Source organism: Lissotriton vulgaris, chromosome 6, assembly GCF_964263255.1.
Source record: "Lissotriton vulgaris chromosome 6, aLisVul1.2, whole genome shotgun sequence".
Lineage (NCBI taxonomy): Eukaryota > Metazoa > Chordata > Amphibia > Caudata > Salamandridae > Lissotriton > Lissotriton vulgaris.
In genome coordinates this window covers 1,357,839,985-1,357,860,521 of record NC_141694.1, presented here as the reverse complement: position 1 = coordinate 1,357,860,521, position 20,537 = coordinate 1,357,839,985, and the positions used below count along the sequence as shown (strand labels likewise).

Sequence of the window (20,537 nt, the reverse complement as noted above, 5' to 3'; positions counted from 1 at the left end):
GGGAGGTGAGAGCGGGACGGAGAAGAGCTGCGGGGAGGAGAGCTGCGGGCAGAGGGAAGGGGGAGGCGAGAGCGGGACGGAGGAGTGCTTCAGCAGAGGGGGGGAAGGCGAGGCAAGAGCGGGAAGGAGGAGGGCTGCGGGCAGAGGGAAGGGGGGAGGCGAGCATAGCCACAATCTCTGCATGGGCTCGAACAAAAAAGATTACAAAATGATACTTACATGGTCGCAAATTGATAAATCCATCCCGGCAACAGAAATCGCGCCATCCCGGCAACAGACACGTTACGAATGACAAAAAGATGCCTTGAGAAAAAAATAAAAATAAACAAACGCCTACCGCTGCATGACAGAGAAAAGGGGCGGAGCTTAAAAAAACACAGAAACGCCCACGAATCTGCTCCCACAATGATTGACACATCTCTCTTCCAATGGCTAGCCTCCATTTATGGAGCTAGCCAATGGAAGAGAGAGGCGGGTTAAAGCCACAGTACTGGAAAACAAAAAATTTCGCCTGCGCGACACTGCTGCGCAGTGAACGCCAGGCGAAACCTAAAAACACATGTGGTGGAAAATCATGTTGAGAGATTTTGTTAGGGATCCCTGGAAAATGGAACTTTTTGGGAGATGTCCCCTAGACATTTTGTAATCCGTGCGATGGCTCTCCTGCGCGATCCTAAAATGTTTGAAACTTACACTGGGAGGACTTATTTCAGATTGTGTAAACTCCAAACATCTGTGGTGCACAGAGGAATAACATATTTTCAAACTGAAACTGCAAAAATATTTCAATCTAGATTACCTTTGCCATTAATTATTATTAATAATTTCAAATGTCAGTTGGCTAGCAGCATCTTGGACTTACATTAAGCCAGCGATGCGCAAATGTAAACATTAGTTATAAGGGCACCAGACACCCTGGGGTAACAAAACTAATCGGACAAGGCCTGCTGCTCAGTGTGAATAGTGACCTCTCAATATCCGATATCTCACAGATATTCATTGGAACTAACTGTGGGCCCCTTGAAGGAGCGGGGATGGTGCACTTCAAACTCTGGACTGGCAGCCATGGTGGGCCTTTGCGCAGGGAAGATCGCCATCTAGCGTCGAGACAGGAGAAGTCCACAGGCTGGCAACCATGTAAAGTTTGTAGAGATACTGGTTAAAGAATCCTTACAGGAAATGGAAGGGCGATCTGCTTTGTAAACAAAACATCTTGTTGGCGCACGAGGATAGGCGCGCCAATGTAAGTGACTTGTATTCTCAACTCTACTATTTTCTGAGGGGGTTTTCTAAGGTAAATAGAAAAGCTTTTCCTTCCGTAATCTACAACTGTGAGCAGCTGAAAAGCTTTTCTTTCACTCCAAGGGCCTGCAGGCACCCACGGTCACCCCTGGTTTCCTGGTCACATTACTGACTCCTTGGGCTTCTGTAAAGGCAGCGAAATGTAAACAGATGGAAGCATCACCTCAACTCCTATATTTTTGTGCCCCGGACACCATATGTAATTGTATCGCTTCCTCTGGCGCCGATATCTGGAACTCAAACTGCAGGTTTTATACACATTCACAGTTGCTTTTACAGTAGCAACAAAGGCATACAAGGATGAAAGGGCTGACTTGAATGCTATGACTGGGACTGGATCATTGCGAACACAGCATAAAGCCACCAGGACAGCATCACAAAAACGCTGTTACAATTGTGAGTTAGTCAGGTACCTCATGCCTTTGCATAACAAGCATTTGCAAGGCAATAGGTCTCGCATTTGCAAGAGTTTGAGCTATTGACATTGTACACGACAATGCTTTTTATTTCTGTTCAGAAAACCTACATAGTGCATGTTTACTCACAGCTTGCAAGTTTTCAAAACACATAAATAGGCATTGTTATTTACAACGCCAATAGCTCAAACTCTCGCAAATGCGAGACCTATTGCATTGTAAATGCTTGTTAACCTCATGGGCGCGATAGTAATTATGGCCGTATGCTGAGATTTTAAAAAACCCATGTTGGGCTCGTCATGAGCGTGCGAGGAGGCTACACCATGACGAGGCCAGCTCGTCATGAGCGTGGAAGGGGTTAAGGAATGTCCTGGTGTCAGGGTTTCGTCAAAATGTCCTGGTTTTTAAGGGAGGATTTGGTGAACCTGCACATTAATGATAGAGTTGTACAGGCTCACTCTTCAACCTGTCCAGTTAGAAACAGTGAAGTCCACTTCTTTAAACTCTCCTGATGTGCTGCTTCACTCTTCATGCTGTGCCTCATTCAAGCAGCACAGCAGGATTTAATGAGATGTGATTCAGGCCAACGCCCGGTTATATATATATATATATATATATATATATATATATATATATATATATATATAATTATTTTTTTCTTTCTGAAAATCTGGTCACTATGCCTACTACTACAGATACTATTGGTTAAAGTTACCTATATACAAGTAGCAAACCCACTCAACTAAGAGGAAAACAAACTTCACGTCCCTAATCATTTAGGGTTTGATCCTCTTATCTTGTCCGTATGCAAGTAATACATTTCACTTCCGCGCTAAAGTGATCGGGAACCCTCCGAAGACGAGTGAAAAAGAAGTGCTAGAACGTTAATTTAGTGATTGGGACATACCGAAAGACACGCTTACTTGTGACGGCCATTTTGAACCAGGGTGGATTGTTTTACCACCAAGAAAAACCCTATATATCAACAAGTATTGACGTTAAAAAGTGTCAAAAAAGGTTACTTTTATTGCTTATTTTAGATCAACTTTTCAGTAAGTATTAAAGAAATTGCTTTTGCATAAAATTCAAATGTATTATGTTTTTATATTCTATTACGTAAATCTCAAGTTATAATACAAACTTTGAAAACCGAATACAGATGTTCATCATACGGTCCAGTCAGGTGTGGCGCTTCTAAAAGGGAAATGATGAGTGCGCAGTTGAAAGATGGCGACTCTGCTCCCATTATTTGCCTTGGCTTGTAGCTCCCCGCCCGTGTTGTTGTTGGGAGGGGCGGGGAAGGGTCCTCATCGTTAATAAAGCAGTGCTGGGCGGAGCTTCTCCGGGGCTGCGTTCGAGTTTGAAAGCTGCTCTCTTACGCTTGCTGGGACTGAGACAGAGGTCGGTGTGGAGTTGCTGGATTCGTGCTACGTGGGACATGAGAGAGATGTCTTTGTGAGTTTGTGCGGCGGAGCCAGAAGCATCCTCCGATAAGTTGCTAGCAGGGGAAGCAGCTTTCTGTCACGCTCCGGACAGCATGGTGGCTCTCCATGTACAGACTTCTAAGTAAAGAGCTGTCCATCTAACTGAGCCCTCCAAGCGGGAGCAGTGGGCAGCCCCTCTAGTGGAAAGTAGGAAGTGTTCTTTCTGTTCAAATGACGTAGTCTCTCGTTACAAATCTACTACAACTAAGATTTTGCACCTTGGAGTTCTAATTTTTAGATCATATCCGTCCGACCATCTTATATTTTTTTTTTTTACGTTTTAGTGGAGTTTCGGAGAGGGTAGAAAGACGTGCCTCCTTCAACTATGAACAAGTAGCGAGTACTCTGCGTTAGAAGACGTTGTGTTGCCAAACTTTTGATAAAGCCTTTAAAAGTAGCCTTCTGTTATTGTTGAGTTGGAACTGAAAGTGTTGCTTTGCCGTATGTCCCATGCACGAACTTGTCAGCCTGCCAAAGTTGCAATGGGTCGTTTGAGTAAGTAGTAGTAGGGATTGTCTACAACCTCAACTATTGTCTAATATACCACTAAGGGGAGGGTTGTTTACTTAATTGAGTGAAAACTCAAGTATGTTACATTTTCCTTTCTGATATCCGAAAAGGGGTGTTTATAGTTTAATATATGTATAACTAAAAGTTTCAGAACGCACAGGAAATTTACGAATGTACGTGTCGCTTCCGACTTCTTAGGACATGCGTTGCAATCGTTTTGAAGTCTGCCCCCGTTATTAGGCAGGGGCACCTGAACGGGGCAGAACTGTGGGCTTATTTACGCTGTCCTGGAAATGAATCGGTATTCGTGCATGAACGTATCCTAGTCCAAGTTCTAGTCTTCAGTGACTGTTCATCCCGCTGAGTGTTCAACACTAGCCAACCACCTTCTTCGTAGTGTGGTGGCTGCAGTAAGTAATGTGCTGTCCTGTCCGTCCATGGCATGAATAGGTGTCGTGTGACCTTGAATCTGCATTCCTTTTTGAAGGAATGCGGCGTTTGTTCACTAATATGTATTTAGTCAGTGAATTGAGTACTTATCATTTTTCTAAGGCGGTCTGTGTTTTCAGTTTTATGCAAAAAGAACAATTGATGGACAGAATGTTGAACAATGTCAACATTCACCCCAGTGTAAAGATCTGGGCAAAAAATCCATTTTTTTTATTTTTGCTCCCCATGCCGTTCTAGTTTAAACCCAGCCATATCCAAACCAGTATGGACCCTGCTCCCCATTGGAACAGCCCCAGGTCCTCCCTGGACTGGAAACCAGCATCCTGGGACCTGTTTCGGGGTTTCACCACTCAGCATCCAGGCTAGTCTGACTCCAGTGGCATGGAGATCATGGGGCGAATTTCTTGAATAGTTTCAATCCTCCATCCATCACCTTATTGTATTTGCTTTTCAGTTTTATGTTCATGGAAACATTAAAGCAGTTTTTGAAAGAATTTGACCCACTTCTGCTTCAGGCAGACACAATGTTTTCCTACAGATCTAGCCTCCTATTTGAACTCTTCATGATAACCATCAAATCTGTTTGTCAGAGTTCTTCTTGCCCTCCCACCCCAGGCTTCAAATGAAACCACCGAAGTTAGAAATTCCCTTTGAACAAATGCCATTTTTTTGCGTGAACGTATTGCAGCGGGTTTGGAACTGCATATATACATGCTAACAGGAAACTATGTTTTCAAACTTGTATAATTAAAAGAATGATACCGATGCTCTCCAGTAGGCACCTTAAACCAGAATCAAGATGGCATTTTCTCCCCCAGCTATGCAGCTAGTCTCCACCTGGAAATGAGTACACTTCTGCTTTGAAATATTACCACGTTCCTTAACGTAAAGTTTTTTTAATATGCTCTTTTGCAAAGAGTACTGATCTGCTTCAGGGGAGAAAGTACCAATAGACTGCATTCTAATCCGCCCTATCAAAAAAAATGCATTACTGATGATCTCCTATATCAGTTTGTGTCTGACACACATTTTATGTCAATGTGTATACAATGTAGTTTAGTTTAAGCTAACATTACAATGACATGGTGACTTCGACCCAAACATAAGTACTGGAAATCCTTCTGCTGCTGTAGTTAAGGATCTGATGCAAACTCCCACCAAATGGTGTAAATACCAATGAACGTTTGTGGTCTGTGTGAATTTGAATGATTAAGTTCATACTTGATGTACTAAGCACGTGGCAGCCTACAATATAATATTGCTGTAAAACATGGCATCTTTTGGCGTGATCTCCTCTGACATTTTGGCTGCCGACTTCGTTTGCACCTTGTTTTGCTGGCTTAGTACTTCAAGTGTGTTTGTCATTGGAATGCTTTTCGTACACCTACTGGTTATTGGTGTATACATGATTGGCGGATTCGGCTTAGCTGTAAGCAGTCACGGCTGGCATGACTCATAGGTGGGGGGGTTCGCGCAGCTTCTGGCGTTTTCCTGTTGCTCTCCTGAGCATGAAGCGGCCACAGGCAGCCTCCCTCTCCCTCCCGTAAGCCGATCGCACTGTGCAATGGCAGCGTTGTGATTGGTGGGGACGGAGCCCAACTGGGCACCTACGGAGAGGTCATTTTCTCTATGTAGGCTGCGTGCAGCCTACATAGAGAAGGGAGAGTGCGCATGACTTGGTCGGCCCCAGAGGGCTGACCAAACAGTCAGGACCCACAGCATTTGGCAAGCCACTCCTCCCTGACCCGTCCGCCCCCAAACAGGCATACCCTTCTGCTTTCTCGCAGTGCGAGAAGCAGAAACATAAAATGGTATTTCAAACACCATTTTATGTTTCTGCATCTCACGCTGTGAGAAAGCAGTGGGGCAACGCTCCTCCGCCCTAATGGAGGAGCCGCCCCTGGCTGTAAGTCCCCTGTCTTGGGGTAAGACATATACATTAAATACTCCTCCTTGGGCCTGCAGCACTGGTTGTGCCATCCATGGAGGTAGCTCATCGACGGTGCCACTGGTTTGCCCTGGTGGGGCCTATATTTGCTGTTTACTGTTACTCGACTTTCCATTTAAATAAGCTATGTGCCAAGGTTCTGCATGTCTCTTGCTATATCAGAGTTCTCCCTGGGAACATGGTGCAGTGTTGGGAAGAGGTAGGGCATGTGCACGTCTGTAACATGTAAGGGTTGTGAATGGCACTGGATGGTGTGATTGATCCGATAGGGTTGGCTGTTCACATCAGATTATCATGGGGTATGTAGGGAAAGGCTATTAAGCAGTAAGTATTTCCTGCAAGCAGAATAGTAGCAGTATATTGTGAAATATCAATGAGTTCATAATGGTAAATCCTCTCCGTTAGTGCAAGTGGATCTGAAATTATGTATGTGGAAATGTCACTTTGAGAAAGTGGGCATTTTGATGCTGGTGGCTCTGTACACCTCTTGGCCTGTGTCCAGTTCACATCTGGGTGCTGGGCCAAAGGCCATTGTGTGTATAACTACTGTACCGCTGGCCTCCGAATTTAGAGATGCTTTTTTGGTTTGAAACAATACTATGCTGGTTTGATGCTAGGACATTGACAAGAGGAATCATTAGTGCAGGAGGGGACTGCACCTGGATTATCCGCAGACTTGTGGTGGCCTGGAGCTTCTAATGCTCCAGGAAGGGGACTATCACTTTGTAGATTTTGCCTGGACGTTGCTGGCCTGCAGTTAAGTGCCAACTGTCATGACCTGGGTCCCTAAGTACACCAAGGGCCTGTTGGATTGACTCCTGTCCATGAGATCTCGGGGACATAAAGGATCTCCCTATTTCCACAAGATCGTAAGGACTGTGCAGGGTGCAGCGGAAACAAGTGCAAGTTCTAGTCTGTTGGGGAAAGGACCATGTTGGCATACATTAGTCTCACTCAGCAGAGGTGTGTGCTGGTAAATATAAGCAGCCTTTGTGAGAAGCTGGCCTGGTATGATGTCCACTAATGTAAGTGGGTACCTTGCACCAGTCCAGACAACTCTTATGGTGATTTAAGGTCTCAGACAACCTTAGAAGGCTATCCAAGTGGTAGCTGTGGAGATCAGCATTTAGGCTTGGTCTTGAAGGAGTGTAAAGCAGCTTGTTTTACCGAGTATAATCTTATAGTATAGATTAACTGAAAAATAACCACACAGTATGTATAAAAATATTTATTATAGAACACTCTAGTACGTTATAGTATCTCCTACAATGAGACACGAAGCACACAATATTGAAGCACAGAAATCATAGTAAATAGCACTCTTACACAGTGGACCCTGGGGAGGGACCAAACCAGAACACTAAAAGTGGTATAAGAACCACGACTCTAGTCAGGACAATGTCGAGAGGACGTAGAATTGCTGGAGACACACAGGCCACCCAAGTAAGTAGACGGGGACCACACAGAGCGTGTGTGCAGTGAGTGAACCTGACCGCGTGATGCTAGCAAGTCTATGTGCAAGTCGCTGTTGGATTTTTAATGATTAGGGACTCTTTCCAGTGGACCCCGATGAAACCCAGTGGAAGACAGAAGGTTGGAGAGCCACCCCACCTGTGGATACCACGATACCCAAGTTACCTTTACCAGGGAAGACTGGCGCTTAGGTGTGAAGTGAGGTTGGAAACCGCAGTCAAACTCAATGGAGGACTTCAGGAAAGTACCGCTGCTGCAAGAGTAGAAAGTGTCCGGAGGAATTCAAAGGTGGATTCTTGACTCAGAGTACCCAAAAGCAGAGGGGACAGTGTCACTCAGGGGTGACCAGGAGACATGTTAGTAGAGTGCCCTCCGATGTTGGGTGCTTCAGGAAGGATGACTGTGACCTTGACTCTGCAGCTGCAAGAATACGGCGATTCTGAACACCAGGACCTGGATACAAGCTGTCCCACGAAGGATTTAGAGTGCTGAGGGGTCAGTGTCCGGGGGCGGCACAAACAAGCCTTGGCAAATGCAACCCACGCAGGAAATCAAGAAGGTGCACGGTGGGGACAATCCAGGTCCAGGAGACTCCACAAGCAGGGGAGTCGGGGAAGGTCCTGAGCAATCTGGGGAGCTCAAGCAAAACCAAGATGACCCTCAATTGAACCCACAGACTGGAGGCGTAGGGATCGCGAGAGGACCTTGAGCTTCTCACCAAAAGGAGCGGGCTATGGTGCCCCCAAGGCAGTGTGGCTGGAGATCTTGGTGGAAGAAGTTTCCAGAGGTTGGGGCTACTTGGAGCCCAATGCACTTGTAGCAGAGTTGCCAACAACCATATGCATATGCAACAAGTGCACAGGGGTTCGGTTAATTCAACCCCCACGAGGGATTCTGACATCAGACTTTGTTAGAGGGCAGCTCTGGCCTCGGGAGATGTAGATAACAACCACCTGTGTTGTTGAACCCTTCGGAGTCCGCGGGAGTTCGGGATCAGCAGACCTGTCAGCCGTGTTGCAGTGCCTACGAATGCAGGGGAGTGACTCCTTCACTTCAGGGGAGTTATCTTCAAGTGTCTTGGATGTTCCACATGTCCTGTTTGACGCACCTGCACAGAACATGCAACAGACTGAAAGGGAGACTAAGTCAGGCCCAAACGAAGTCCAGAGTGCCCAGATGGTAAAAGTGCAGTCGTTTCAATTCTGAATCTTGTCCACGACGAATCTAGGGACCTACACCAAGGTAAGCCCTTAAGTACCATAAGGAGAGGTTTGGGAAGATTCAGGGGACCCTCCCAGGGAACGGTCCGGACAGGGGGAGGTTACTCCCATGTCCTTTGTTCAGTTTCGTGCCAGAGCGCAAGCCAACGGGCCCCAGGACTGGTTTGAACTGGACAATGCACGGGGACACCAAATGTGCCCCTCATGCAATCAATCGGAACATTTGTAAGGTGCACTACCCACCCGTGAGGGTCTCAAGGTGCTTGGGGGCGAGGGGTGCTGCTATTGCTCGAACAGCCAGGTCTTGAACAGCCTCCTGAAGGTAAGTAGGTCCTGGGTCTGCTTTAGGAGGATGGGGAGGGTGTTCCAGGTCTTGGCAGTGAGGTGGGTGAACAATCTTCCGGTGGTCGCTCTTCTGATGCGGGGAACGAGGGCGAGGTCGGCAGAGCTGGCGATTCTGGGTGTAGGAGTAGTCTGTTGAGGTATGTCGGTCTGGTGTTGTGGAGTGCTTTGTGTTCGTGGGTGAGGAGCTTGAAGGGGATCCTCTTGTTGACGGTTAGCCAGTGCAGGTCTCTCAGATGGGGTGTAATGTGACAGTGGCGAGGGATTTTGAGGATGAGGCATGCAGAGGCGATCTGTATGTGTTGCAGACGATTCAGGAGTTTGGCCGAGGCTCCCGCATAAAGGGCGTTTCTGTAGTCCAGCCTGCTGCTGACTAGGTCCTGGGTGGCTGTTCTTCTTGTTTTGGTGGGGATCCAGCTGTAGATCTTGCGGAGGGTGTTGAAGCAGGAGGATGAGACTGTGTTGACCTGCTTGGTCATGGAGAGTGAGTCGAGGATGACTTCCCGGTTGCGTGCGTCGGGTGCATGTGCTGCTCCCAGGGTGGTAGGCCACCAGTAGTCGTCCCAGGCTGAGGGGGTGGAGCCGAAGAGGAGGACCTTTGTCTTGTCAGAGTTCAGCTTCAGTTGGCTGTTCATCCACTCGGCGATGGCCTTCATTCCTTCGTGGAGGTTGGTTTTGGCGGTGAGGGGTTCCTTGGTGAGGGAGAGGATTAGCTGAGTGTCAGCGTAGGAGATAATACAAGAGTACATGAAGTGGGTTTGCTCAATTTGTAATGCACATCTTTTGACCTTCTAAGTCTGAAAAAATGAGAGTTTTACACGTTACCAAGTAAAGGGTGCTCTGAAAGTGTTTTTGCACCTGCCCACTAGGGTGTCAATCAGTCTATGGATTTCAAAAATCCACAAGGCCACAATCAGGAGACACGCCGAAGTGAACGCATACATTTTCTGAGGCTACAGGACGTATCCAGGTCCGACGAACCGGTATTGACAATCAACTATGGTAAATTGCGGGGACTATATTCCCATCGAATTCACACCGGAATTGGAATTATTGACCTCGTATCTATATATGGGGAGCATTATACAATTGTACCAACGATTCAACATACTACTCTCTGGAATCTCAAAATCAAAAAGGCTTTTTTGATTTTCTTCCCGTGAGCAAGCCTTGAAAAATCCCTGTGGGCGAAACGCGCATCGGCTGCTGCTGTGCCAACATATGTTTGAAATGAAATAAAACACAAGATCTGATTGGAGAGCGTACCTTTATTGGAGCTGAATCTTGGGAAATTGATCTTAAGTCATTCAGTACTATGTTATGAATGAATTCTTCTGTGACATTATATTCTCAAACTGGATTATAGAAATAATGATAGGGTGTGCTTGGGTGCAGCGTAGGAGATAATGTTGAGGTTGTGCAGTCGGGTGACGTGGGCAAGCAGTGCCATGTAGATGTTGAACAATGTCTGGCTGAGGGATGATCCTTTGGGTACACCAGCAGATGATCTTGGAGGCTTCGGAGTGGAATGGGGGGAGACGGACGCTCTGAGCTCTGCTGGAGAGGAAGAAGGTGGTCCATTCCAGAACCTTGTCTCGGAACCCTGCGTTGTGGAGGCGTGTGTAGGGTGCGGTGGCAGACAGTGTCGAAGGCAGCTGAGAGTTCCAGAGGATGAGGGCCGTGGTTTCACCATTGTCCAGCATGGTACTGATGATGCTGGTGGCGATGAGGACAGTTTCGGTAATGGGGTGCGATGGTGGCGCTAGCCATGTTGAAGATGTGGTGCAGGCATGATTTTGAGGAGGATGTAGTCGTTCACTTTGGTCCAGGTGAGCATAGGTTCGGTGTGGATGGTGGGCGGGGCTAACCAAGGTGTCTGTGGCTTTCAAGGCAGTCAGGTTGTTGACGCTGTCGTGGATGTCTGCGATCTTGCGATGGAAGAAAGCTGGCAAGGGAGTCGCACAGGTCTTGCGAAGGTGGGACGTTAATGGTTTTGGAGAGTTCCTTCACGATGTTAAAGAGCTCATTGCTGTTGTGTGCGTTGTCGAGGTGGTCCTTGTATGAGGCCCTTTTTGTGGTTCTTTTGAGATGTCTGCGGATGGCGTTCTTGTCTGCTGCATAGCTGTCTGGTGTCCGTTCGCGGTGCAATTTCTTCTCTAATTTCCGTCAGGTTTGTTTGGAGGCCTGGAGGTCCGTGGTGAACCAGCTGGCCTTCTTGTCGGTGTCTGTTGGAGGGATTTTTGATCGAAGCGAGAGTGTTGGCGCAGTCATTAATCCATAGCCTGAGGTTGCAGTCGGCGGTGTCGGTGTCTGTGTTGGTCGGTCGGTGGGTGGGCTCTGGGTGAGAGAGGTGGTAAGCTATTCATCTGTGACTTTGCTCCAGCTGCGGCGGGGGATCTGTTGGATGGTCGGTCCAGTGGAGTTCGGTGGTGTGGCTGAAGGTGACGTGGGAGTTGCAGAGAAGATGGATTTGAGCGTGTGGCCAGCGGAGTGGGTGGGCGTTGTGACGAGCTGTCTGAGTCCGAGGTTGTCTATTAGGGTGGTGGAGTTGCTGTCGTTCTCGAGGTAAAAGTTCAGGTCTCCGAGGAGGATGTAGTCTGTGGAGGCCATGGCATGTGTGCTGACTAAGTCGGCAATGGTGTCGCCGTACTGAGGCTGGGGTATTGGGGGGGGGGGGGTCTGTAGACAAGAGTTCCTTTGAGGGTGGTGTTGGGGTCATTGTGGATCTGAAAGTGCCGGTGTTCGGCGGTGCTGAGGGTGTCTGTGCTGGTCGGGACCCTGAGGGTGATGTGGACGTTGGCGATTCCACCTCTTACTCAGTTGGTGCAGTCCCTGCGGGTGATCTTGTAGCCGTCCGAGATGGCTATGGTGATGTCGGTCACAGAGGAGGCGTTCATCCTGGTCTCCGTCAGGAAGGCGACGTCCGGGGAGGATGTGTCGAGCAGATATCAGAGCTCAACTGCATGTTTGTGTGCGGAGTGGGTGTTTAGTAGAAGGCATCTGAGGTGGTTGTGTCCTTTCTCGGCGGGCAGTTTGGTGGCTTGGAGGCTGGTGAACCTGCAGTTCCAGCAGGAGAAGGGCCCGAGGGTGCGCTTCAGGGCAGCCAGGAAGCAGGTGTGTGGTCTTCTGGAGCTTAGTGCGAGGAGGGAGCTGACGTCGTAGTGGCGTTTTGTTGTGGTGGTCTCGGGGACCAGGAATCTGGGCGCGGACGAGCGCAGACTGGCTTGCCTTGGGCGCGCCAGTGGAGCGGCTGCGCAGCGGCCGCCATATAAGGGGAGGGGGGGAGGGAGGAGTAGCTGGGATGTGGGGCGGTGAATGGGCGATCAGGGCAGCGGGGCCGCAGGGGATGCAGCACAGGAAAAAATGGGTGGAACAGGGGCACAGAGGCAAGGGGTAATGCAGGGGTACAGAAGACAAACCAATGGGCACAAGTCAGCGCAAAAATGCACAGCAGATACAACAGCAGGAAAGAAAAAGTTAGGCTAATACGGATAAGTAACACACCTGAGGCAGAGGAGCCTTGAACCAGCAGCAGCAGCAGCGGAGGCAGTGTCCAGGGGACACGGACACACAGGCGGAGCTGTGCAGCGTGGGGGAGCGACCTGCCTGAAGACTTTCAGGTGCTAGCAAGCGCACCCACCCAGCCCTAATACACTAAATCCTGTCTGGGAGGTGGTCACTCCTCCCTGTGACAGGATGCCTGTTCTCCCCCCCCCCCCCCCCTGCTCTAGCTTGGATCAGAAGCTGGAGGGCAGAAATGTCTCTGATCTGCAACACCCATTTTGTACTGTCTGGGACTAGAAGGCTGGTACCAGGAACACTGAGAGCGTAACGAAGGGCTCTTCCAGTGCTTGAAATCATACCTCCCACACAGTTTACGTTGTGGGAGGTATGATTCCAAGATGTTTGATACCAAACATGATAGGATTTGTTGCATCTGTTTTCGAGACTGCCATTGTGCGGTCATGCGATGCCCCTCTGTATAGTATCTGACTGCTTCACTGACAACCCCTGGAGAATGGACACCGTAGGCTGCAGAGGTGTCCTGCTCATGCAGGGCCACCCTCTCACTTCCAACCAAGAACCCTACCCTCGGGGTTAAAGACCTGCTAAAGGGGTGACTTATAGGTTTTAACTGCAGTGACCCTTTAGATATAGTAAACTTATATCTTTCGTAATTGGTGCATGCACCAACTTAGAGGCTGCATTGGCAGGCCTGTAGTTCAATTTTGAATGGTCTTCCATGGGTGGCATGATACATGCTGCAGTCCGTGGGAGACCTCTGGGATACCTATGCCCTTGGTGCATGGGTACCATATACTAGGACTGACCAGGGTCTCCAGTATCCAATCTGGGGTGTGTATATAAAACAACAGTTTAAGGCGAAAGCAGATAGACTGGGGTCCTGATTAGCAGGAACCCAGTCAGACTAATCAAAAACAGTGTCACATTAAGCAAAAAAAGGGGGGGAGGGGTATCCATAAGAAGCAGATCTTACTTTCCTAGCGTTGGAAGCTTGCAGAGTGCGAGGGACCCGTGCGTGCAACCAGGGGACCTGTGCTAGCTTGCACTCAACTTTTCCGATGTCCGAGAGGTGTTGGGGGGACATAAGCTGGCAACGGGGGCTGTCTTCGACCTCCAGATCGGGAGAAAGACAGTGCCTGACATCGCGCCCTCCATCCGAGGTTGCTGGCTTCCTCTTCCTGAATCCACACCACAAGGTGCTTTGTGGAGAACATTGTGACCGGGCCGAGGGGTTTTGTTGTGCCTTGCGGGCCCCTACCACTAGTTCTTGCGAGCTACGGAAGCTCGCACCTCTGCTTGAGGGGAAACCTTTCTCCAGACTTTGAAGCTTCCTGGGTTACAACGTTTTGTCTTAAGGGGGCTAGCGATCCTGCAGTTGTGCAGCTACCGCCATGCACCTGGACATCTAATCAAGATGTTACTGTTTTTCCTTTTTTAGGTGTTTCCATCAATCTAATCAACGTGGGGCCAGCACGGGCAACATGTTTCTTTGATTGGTGTAGTTGAGTGACTGGGTCACGAGGCGTAGTCCAAGACCTGTGATTGCTTGTCCATTGCAACTGTTGGGGCTATGCGATATTGGGGAATGTTGTGTTTGATAAATACCTTTTGATTAGGGCATATGTTCATGCCATTCTGCTGTTAATGGTTAAAGTTTGGCAACTGCACAATACTGGAAAGTATACATACAATGTATCCATGCAGTGTGTACCTCATTGTGATTTCAATGTGTTATTATACAAAGACCAGTGTGTTATAGATACGGTGTGGGGTCATTTTGTGGCGTACGCAGTGTGTTGCTGGGGTGGTATTAAGCCAATACTTTACACCTAGGCCTTGAGGATAAGCCTGACTGGTTGGTGCCAAGCTACTTAAGGGTAAGCACAGGGTATCGGACAAGTTTATCGTACTTATCCTATCTAAGACGGTGGATTCTGACTTGCGACTTGCTTCGATGCATTCCAGCAAGAAACCGCTGGATCGAACATTTGCATTTCTTATGGTCCTTATTTATGGTTATTCATTCTGTTCTGTGTGGTGCTCTCTTGGTTTTCTTTTTAAATTGCGGTTCCATGTAATGAATTTGTTTGAGTTTTAAAATGGTGCAAACCAGTCATAGCTTTCACAAGTTGTGGCAACATTTGTGATATCAATGTTCTCTTTATTTGCTATGTTAAGTCTAATTGAGTAACTGTGTGAACATGCCTGGCAGGGTGACATTTGGGCTTATCAGTATTACGTTTTTGGGATCATAGGCACTGTCCCTTCAATAACGTTGTCCAACCAATTCTCTTGTCAATCATAACTAAGCTGAAGTTTTATTTTGGAAAAAAGTTTCTTTTTCTTTATCTTAACTATTAAATGTTTTTGTTTGCTCATTGGCGCACATTCATATTTGGAAGGTGACAATATGATAATTGTGGTCAGAAGTTACATTTTCATAACCGTGAGATCACGAAGTGGCTATGAATTGATTACAATTTGCTAATTTTGTTATCTCAGTAGCAAGGCTTTATATTGAACAAGGGTGTGCGAGTGTGGAGAGATTGAGTAGCATATACTGTTGTGTTTGCTACTTTTGTGCTCTGCTATTAGCTTGATTTGGGCCTGCCACACATTCTAAGACTTTTGCTGAAGGGTAACGAGGCATTGATCTGAGTTCCACATGTGAGGATTTAAACCATTGTACTTGCACCTAATCCTGCTTAAATAATAGTCTATTGGGGACAGTAAATTCAGTATCTCTTAGCCAATGAGGGGAAGATGGTGTAGCGCCTGACTGTTAAATGCAACTCAGTTTGAAACCCTACATTTAATTTCCATTGACATGTATAGTATTCAGTTCTGCTGACACTGGGCTGCACATTGTTATTCTGTTAGTTGATGGTGTTCTGAGCTCTGCCTGTGGGTGCTTGTCCTTGCTAAAATTAGTCAAATGTGAAAAAGGTTGTACTTGACCCAGTTTGAAGTGCCAGATTACGACTGGCAATCGACTCCGAAGCCCCTAAACGGGGTCTATTAACAGATGTCCATGTTCATTGGTTTGTGTGTCCCTCTTTTCCTAAAAGTTATAAAATACTCATCAGTGTGAAGGTGGATTTTCATGTTTGATCAATGTTATCAAAAATGATACTTTAACAAATATATAGACCACGGATTCATGCATATTGGAAAGGGATTTTTTTTGTCTCTACTTCTGTTAAATGCACTACAACGTTAAATGTAACCTCTGTCCAATGAGTGTTTCCAACTAAAATGTAATGTTTAAGTTATTATCTGTAACATGCCTATCCTTGGCTTATCTGCACCAACGTTAGGAAAATAAGTCTATTCCTGTAAATTTGTTGCAGAGTGGTATGAGTGATGGAAATCTGAGACCAACTTCTCATAACGATCATCCTCTTAACTCCAGTCTAGCTGTTCTGCATTCTCTGCCCATGCTGATCTCTTGTATCCGAATATTTGACACTTTCCATTGAAAGTAAAATCAGTTGATTCCCGTAGTAGCAACAATAACGTAAAAAAATTAATTTATCGCTTTTAAATCCCACACTTACATCTGCTTGACTGAATTTGCTGATATCCAGAGTTATCTGGCACAAGCAAAACCTGAGGAGCCTCCATAATTTAGGATGGGAAACACAAAAATTCAGGACCCATAAAGCAGTGTTTGTCAGACTCTGTAGGGTCACGGATCAAGCAGCTGCTACTTGGCCTCAACCGTGGGGGCTACGGTCATTTGCTTCTGATGTTCCAGAGAATGGCATATATGGCTCTGAAAACTGGGCCCGATATGACTCCTCCAGCACTTGATTCTCAGTGTTATGATGGGGAGCACACTCAGGCTTCTCGGGGAGGTAGGCTGCTGGTGCTTGCAATGCACTCCACAAATACACATTTGTGCAATAAAGTAGTGTCCAGCGCTGTACTCTTCCAAAAAGAAAACTACTTTATAGCACACTAAAACTAAATACCATGCACAGGCGAATTCAGGATACTTGGTGTTCTTCATAAGTCTTTTGGGGTCTTTCCCTGCTATTTACCACCTTCCTTTGACTAATGTGGATTTCTGTCCTTTGTTTTTGAAGTACTGAGAATCAGCTTGGGTGCAGTTTCCCGCAACATTCTCTGGCACAGTTTCTTACCAAGTACTTTTTCAAGTCCGCAAATGGAGCCAGTTCTCAGAAGTTTCTCCTTTTCAGTTCAGCTGTGTGCAACACAGGCATCCTTGTCTGGCCTCTTCTACAATCGCAGCTGCAACGTTTCTGGTTGTTGAAACAATGGCACTGGTCTCGGTGGTGCATCAGGGTTGTGCAAGGCTGGATGATTGAGACTACACACATGCTGGCTTTGTCTCTGGTGAAATGCCTGTTGGGCCTCACCAGGTTGCTAGGCTTAGGTTATGCCACAATTGATTTTGTTGTTGAGTAGTCGTTCAGAGCACGCTATATTGAGTTACTTGGGCAGAGCAGCTGGGGTCACCCTACATTTGACATCTTCAGGTGCAGCATCTCAGACTGTCGCATCTTAAGGATTCCTGCAGGGAATTGCAGGGCAGTCTGGAGCCTGCTGACCTAGAAATGCATAGATTGCTCTCTGCTCTCTGAATTCCAAAGCTGTTGCAGGCCCACTGCTTTGGGATCACGATGTCCTCGATCCTTCTGCACAGACACAACTCCTGCAGGTTTGGCAGGCTCATTCCCTCGCTCATCAGGCAGACTGGCAATCCACTGGTATCCAGTGAGTCCAGGTAGAGGCTTAAAGAACATATAGATGTGTGCCGTTGTGCAAGCACTTCCTATAGTTACTATTTAGCAGCTCTGCCCTACCCTTTTATTATGATGTGATTTTTCACTTTCAGCTTGATGCTTCAACATTTTAGTAAACCTAAAAAGCAGTTCCCTGCAGAGCAGTCATTCAAAAATCTTGATCTGGTTCAATAAGTGTCACTAATAGGGAAACTACCTAGAATCAAACTGGCCCATTCAGTCAGCCTATTCTTTGTATGTTACGCTACTCAAATATACTAAAGTGCATTTCATTAGCAACATCTCTTGTATTCACTATAAAACCTTAGTTCTAAAACAATATTTTTTTCTACAATCTGTTTGGTTACTCCTTGCCATCCTTCCTCGTGGTGCTACCATAAACATTTAATGTGTTAAATACACATGAAAAGTAGTTACAAAATGTATTTAGCATATCCACAGACAATTTGCTTGCGTTGCAGCTCTCCTTTTTTTGGTCGAGCCTGGGCAGCGCATGTGCTGCTCTGTGAGGCATGCTGTACTCTGGTATAGACTTGAAGTTCCGCCCATCTTTTCAATTGGCTCCTGTTACTTTCTAAATGGTTACTACTTATTGGTTAATAGGCTTTTTAGTCCCTCTTTTGTAATGCCTTGTCTGCACTTGTAACCTCCCAATGAGGACTGGACTTTTTACATGTGTGGCTTCAATGTATGTTTACTTGGTCCGTGAGCACTCTTTTATTTAATTACTTTTGTCCTACTGCAGACACTACTTTCCTGTAAGGCTATTAAGATGTGCACGAGGCACCTTCAGGTTCGAGAACGGAAGACACTTAACGGCTGCCGAAATCAACACAAACTCACTAATGGTGGCCGTGGCTTGTAGCCCTTCCTCTCCGTCCCGCCCCTGGCACCTCACTTTTTAGTTTTCAGCACGGTGCCCGCTTTAGGATTACCAATATGTGTGCCATCTTTCCTTGCCACCAATAACAAGCATTTGCAATGCAATAGGTCTCGCATTTTCGAAACTTTGATCTACAGGTATTGTAAATGATAAGGCCTTTTATTATTGCAGGTTTTTTAAACACCTAAATAAAAGGCATTGTCATTTACAAAGCCAGTAGCTCAAAATCTCACAAATGCGAGACCTGTTGCGTTGCAAATGCTTGTTGTGTATATAAGGGACCAAATCCAAAAATGTGATTATTCAAGTTGTCACGCATTCTTATAATGGTTGCCAAGTTTTGGCCCCTAATTGGTCTTGACCTCTGGACTATCACAAGGATGCTAAAACAAAAAACAGTATGTCACTAGACCTGCAGTTACGTGAATAATCTACTCGACCTAGTAATGTCCTTGACCCGTAATCCGGTCTCAAATTGTGCGATCTTGGCAAATATTGTATTTTACAGAGCTGCCTTTTTCATATTCACATATGAGAGGACCTTGAAATATTAAGTCTCCTGAAGGTCAGCAGGTCCTAGGCCTGTCATTTCTGGAGTTTGGCTGAGGTTCGGGCCTAGTCTAGTCTGCTGCGGACCAGGGCCTGGGTGACCGTCCTTCTGGTTCCGGTGGGGATCAATCTGTAGATCTTGCACAGCTTGCAGAGGGTATTGAGCAGGAGATTGCGTTGACTTGCTGGGTCATTGATAGCGATGAGTCTAGGATGAACCCCAGATTGCGTGCTTGGTAGGTGGGCGTTGGTGCAGCTCCCAGAGTAGCCGGCCACCAGGAGTTGTCCCAGGAGGAATGGGTGGAGCCGAGGATGAGTATCTCCGTCTTGTCAGAGTTCAGTTTCAGGCGGCTGATCTTAATCAATTTGGCGACTGCCTTCATTCCTTCATGGAGGTTGGTTTTGGAGGTGGTGGGGTCCTTGGTGAGGGAGAGGATCAGCTGGGTGTGGTCGGCGTATGAGATCAGCTCGTGGGATCGGGCTATGTGGGAGAGTGGTGCCATGTAGATGTTGAAGAGTGTTGAGCTGAGGGATGATCCCAAGCGTCCGCCGCAGATATGGTGGCTTTAGATCGGAATGGAGGGAGGCAGACACTCTGGGTTTTGCCGGTGAGGTGGTCCAGTCCAGAGCTTTGTCGCGGATCCTTGCATTGTGGAGGCGTGTGCGTAGCGTGTGGTGGCAGACTGTGTCGGAGGCGGCCGAAGGGTCCAGGAGGATGAAGGTCACGGTTTCTCCGTTGTCCAGCAGGGTCCTGATGTCGGTGGCGGCGATTAGGGCAGTTTCCCTGCTTTTGGCTGCTGCGGAATCCGGATTGGGACGGGTGCAGGATGTTCTCCTCAAGGAAGAGTCAGTTGCCTGTTGACCATCTTCTGACTTTCGCCAGGAATGGGAGTAGGGAGATGGGCTGAAAGTTCTTGAGGTCCTTAGGGTCCACTTTGGGTTTCTTGAGTAAGGCGTTTATCTCGGCGTTCCAGCTTTCCGGGAATGTGGCAGTCTCAAAGGAGTTGTTGATTTTGCAGAGATGGGGTGCGATGGTGGAGCTTGCTTTGTTGATTACACAGCCTGAGAGGAATGTGCTATGTTAAAATCTTGAGTCTCTACATGTTGTATTAAAATGTACAGACCCAGAGCAACACTTCTTTAGTTTGATAAACTTGATTTTGTTTTCTGTGACAAAACAACTTTCTTGCTAATTCTGTAGTTTCTATGTGGTGTCAAACATTTTATGTACTGCATTTTCTATTTACATCTTTAATTTTGACTGGGGAATAAGAAAGTGTGTCCCTTTTATTGCATTATAGCCTGCTGCCGAGGGCTATACCAGTTATTAAAAGCCTTTCCACTGCATTCCACTCTTTGTGCCGTGTGATGCTGTTGTGTTGCAGAAGTGGCTGGATAGTCGTTCCCACGCCTCCCAGCTGAGCTGTGCTGTTGGTCCGCTCTGCCCAGATTATTGTATATATGTATCAATCCCAGGAAAGCGCTTGTCTCTCCCCTTAAATTTACAAGAATTGATTGACAAACTAAGGGTACAAAATAATCCCAAGCGCTACCATTCCAAATAGCACCCACTCTACAAACTGATTTAAGCTACTTGGCTTCCAATGATCGCCAGCGGAAAGCCTACACTTCTAAGATATAAAGACCCAGTCAATCAGTCTGCTAA

The 20,537-nt window shown here is 47.0% G+C and overlaps 1 protein-coding gene across 1 annotated transcript in view; it reads left to right on the top strand.

The window, feature by feature from the left end:
- The first annotated feature begins 3,033 nt into the window (after nt 1-3,033).
- The window catches only part of PAPOLG (poly(A) polymerase gamma), a 455,976-nt gene continuing 438,472 nt past the window's right edge, over nt 3,034-20,537 (top strand). Inside the window, exon 1 of the mRNA XM_086927484.1 lies at nt 3,034-3,173. Coding sequence (XP_086783610.1) covers nt 3,157-3,173 — 17 coding nt within the window. The 5' untranslated portion in view covers nt 3,034-3,156. The remainder of the gene's footprint in view (nt 3,174-20,537) is intronic.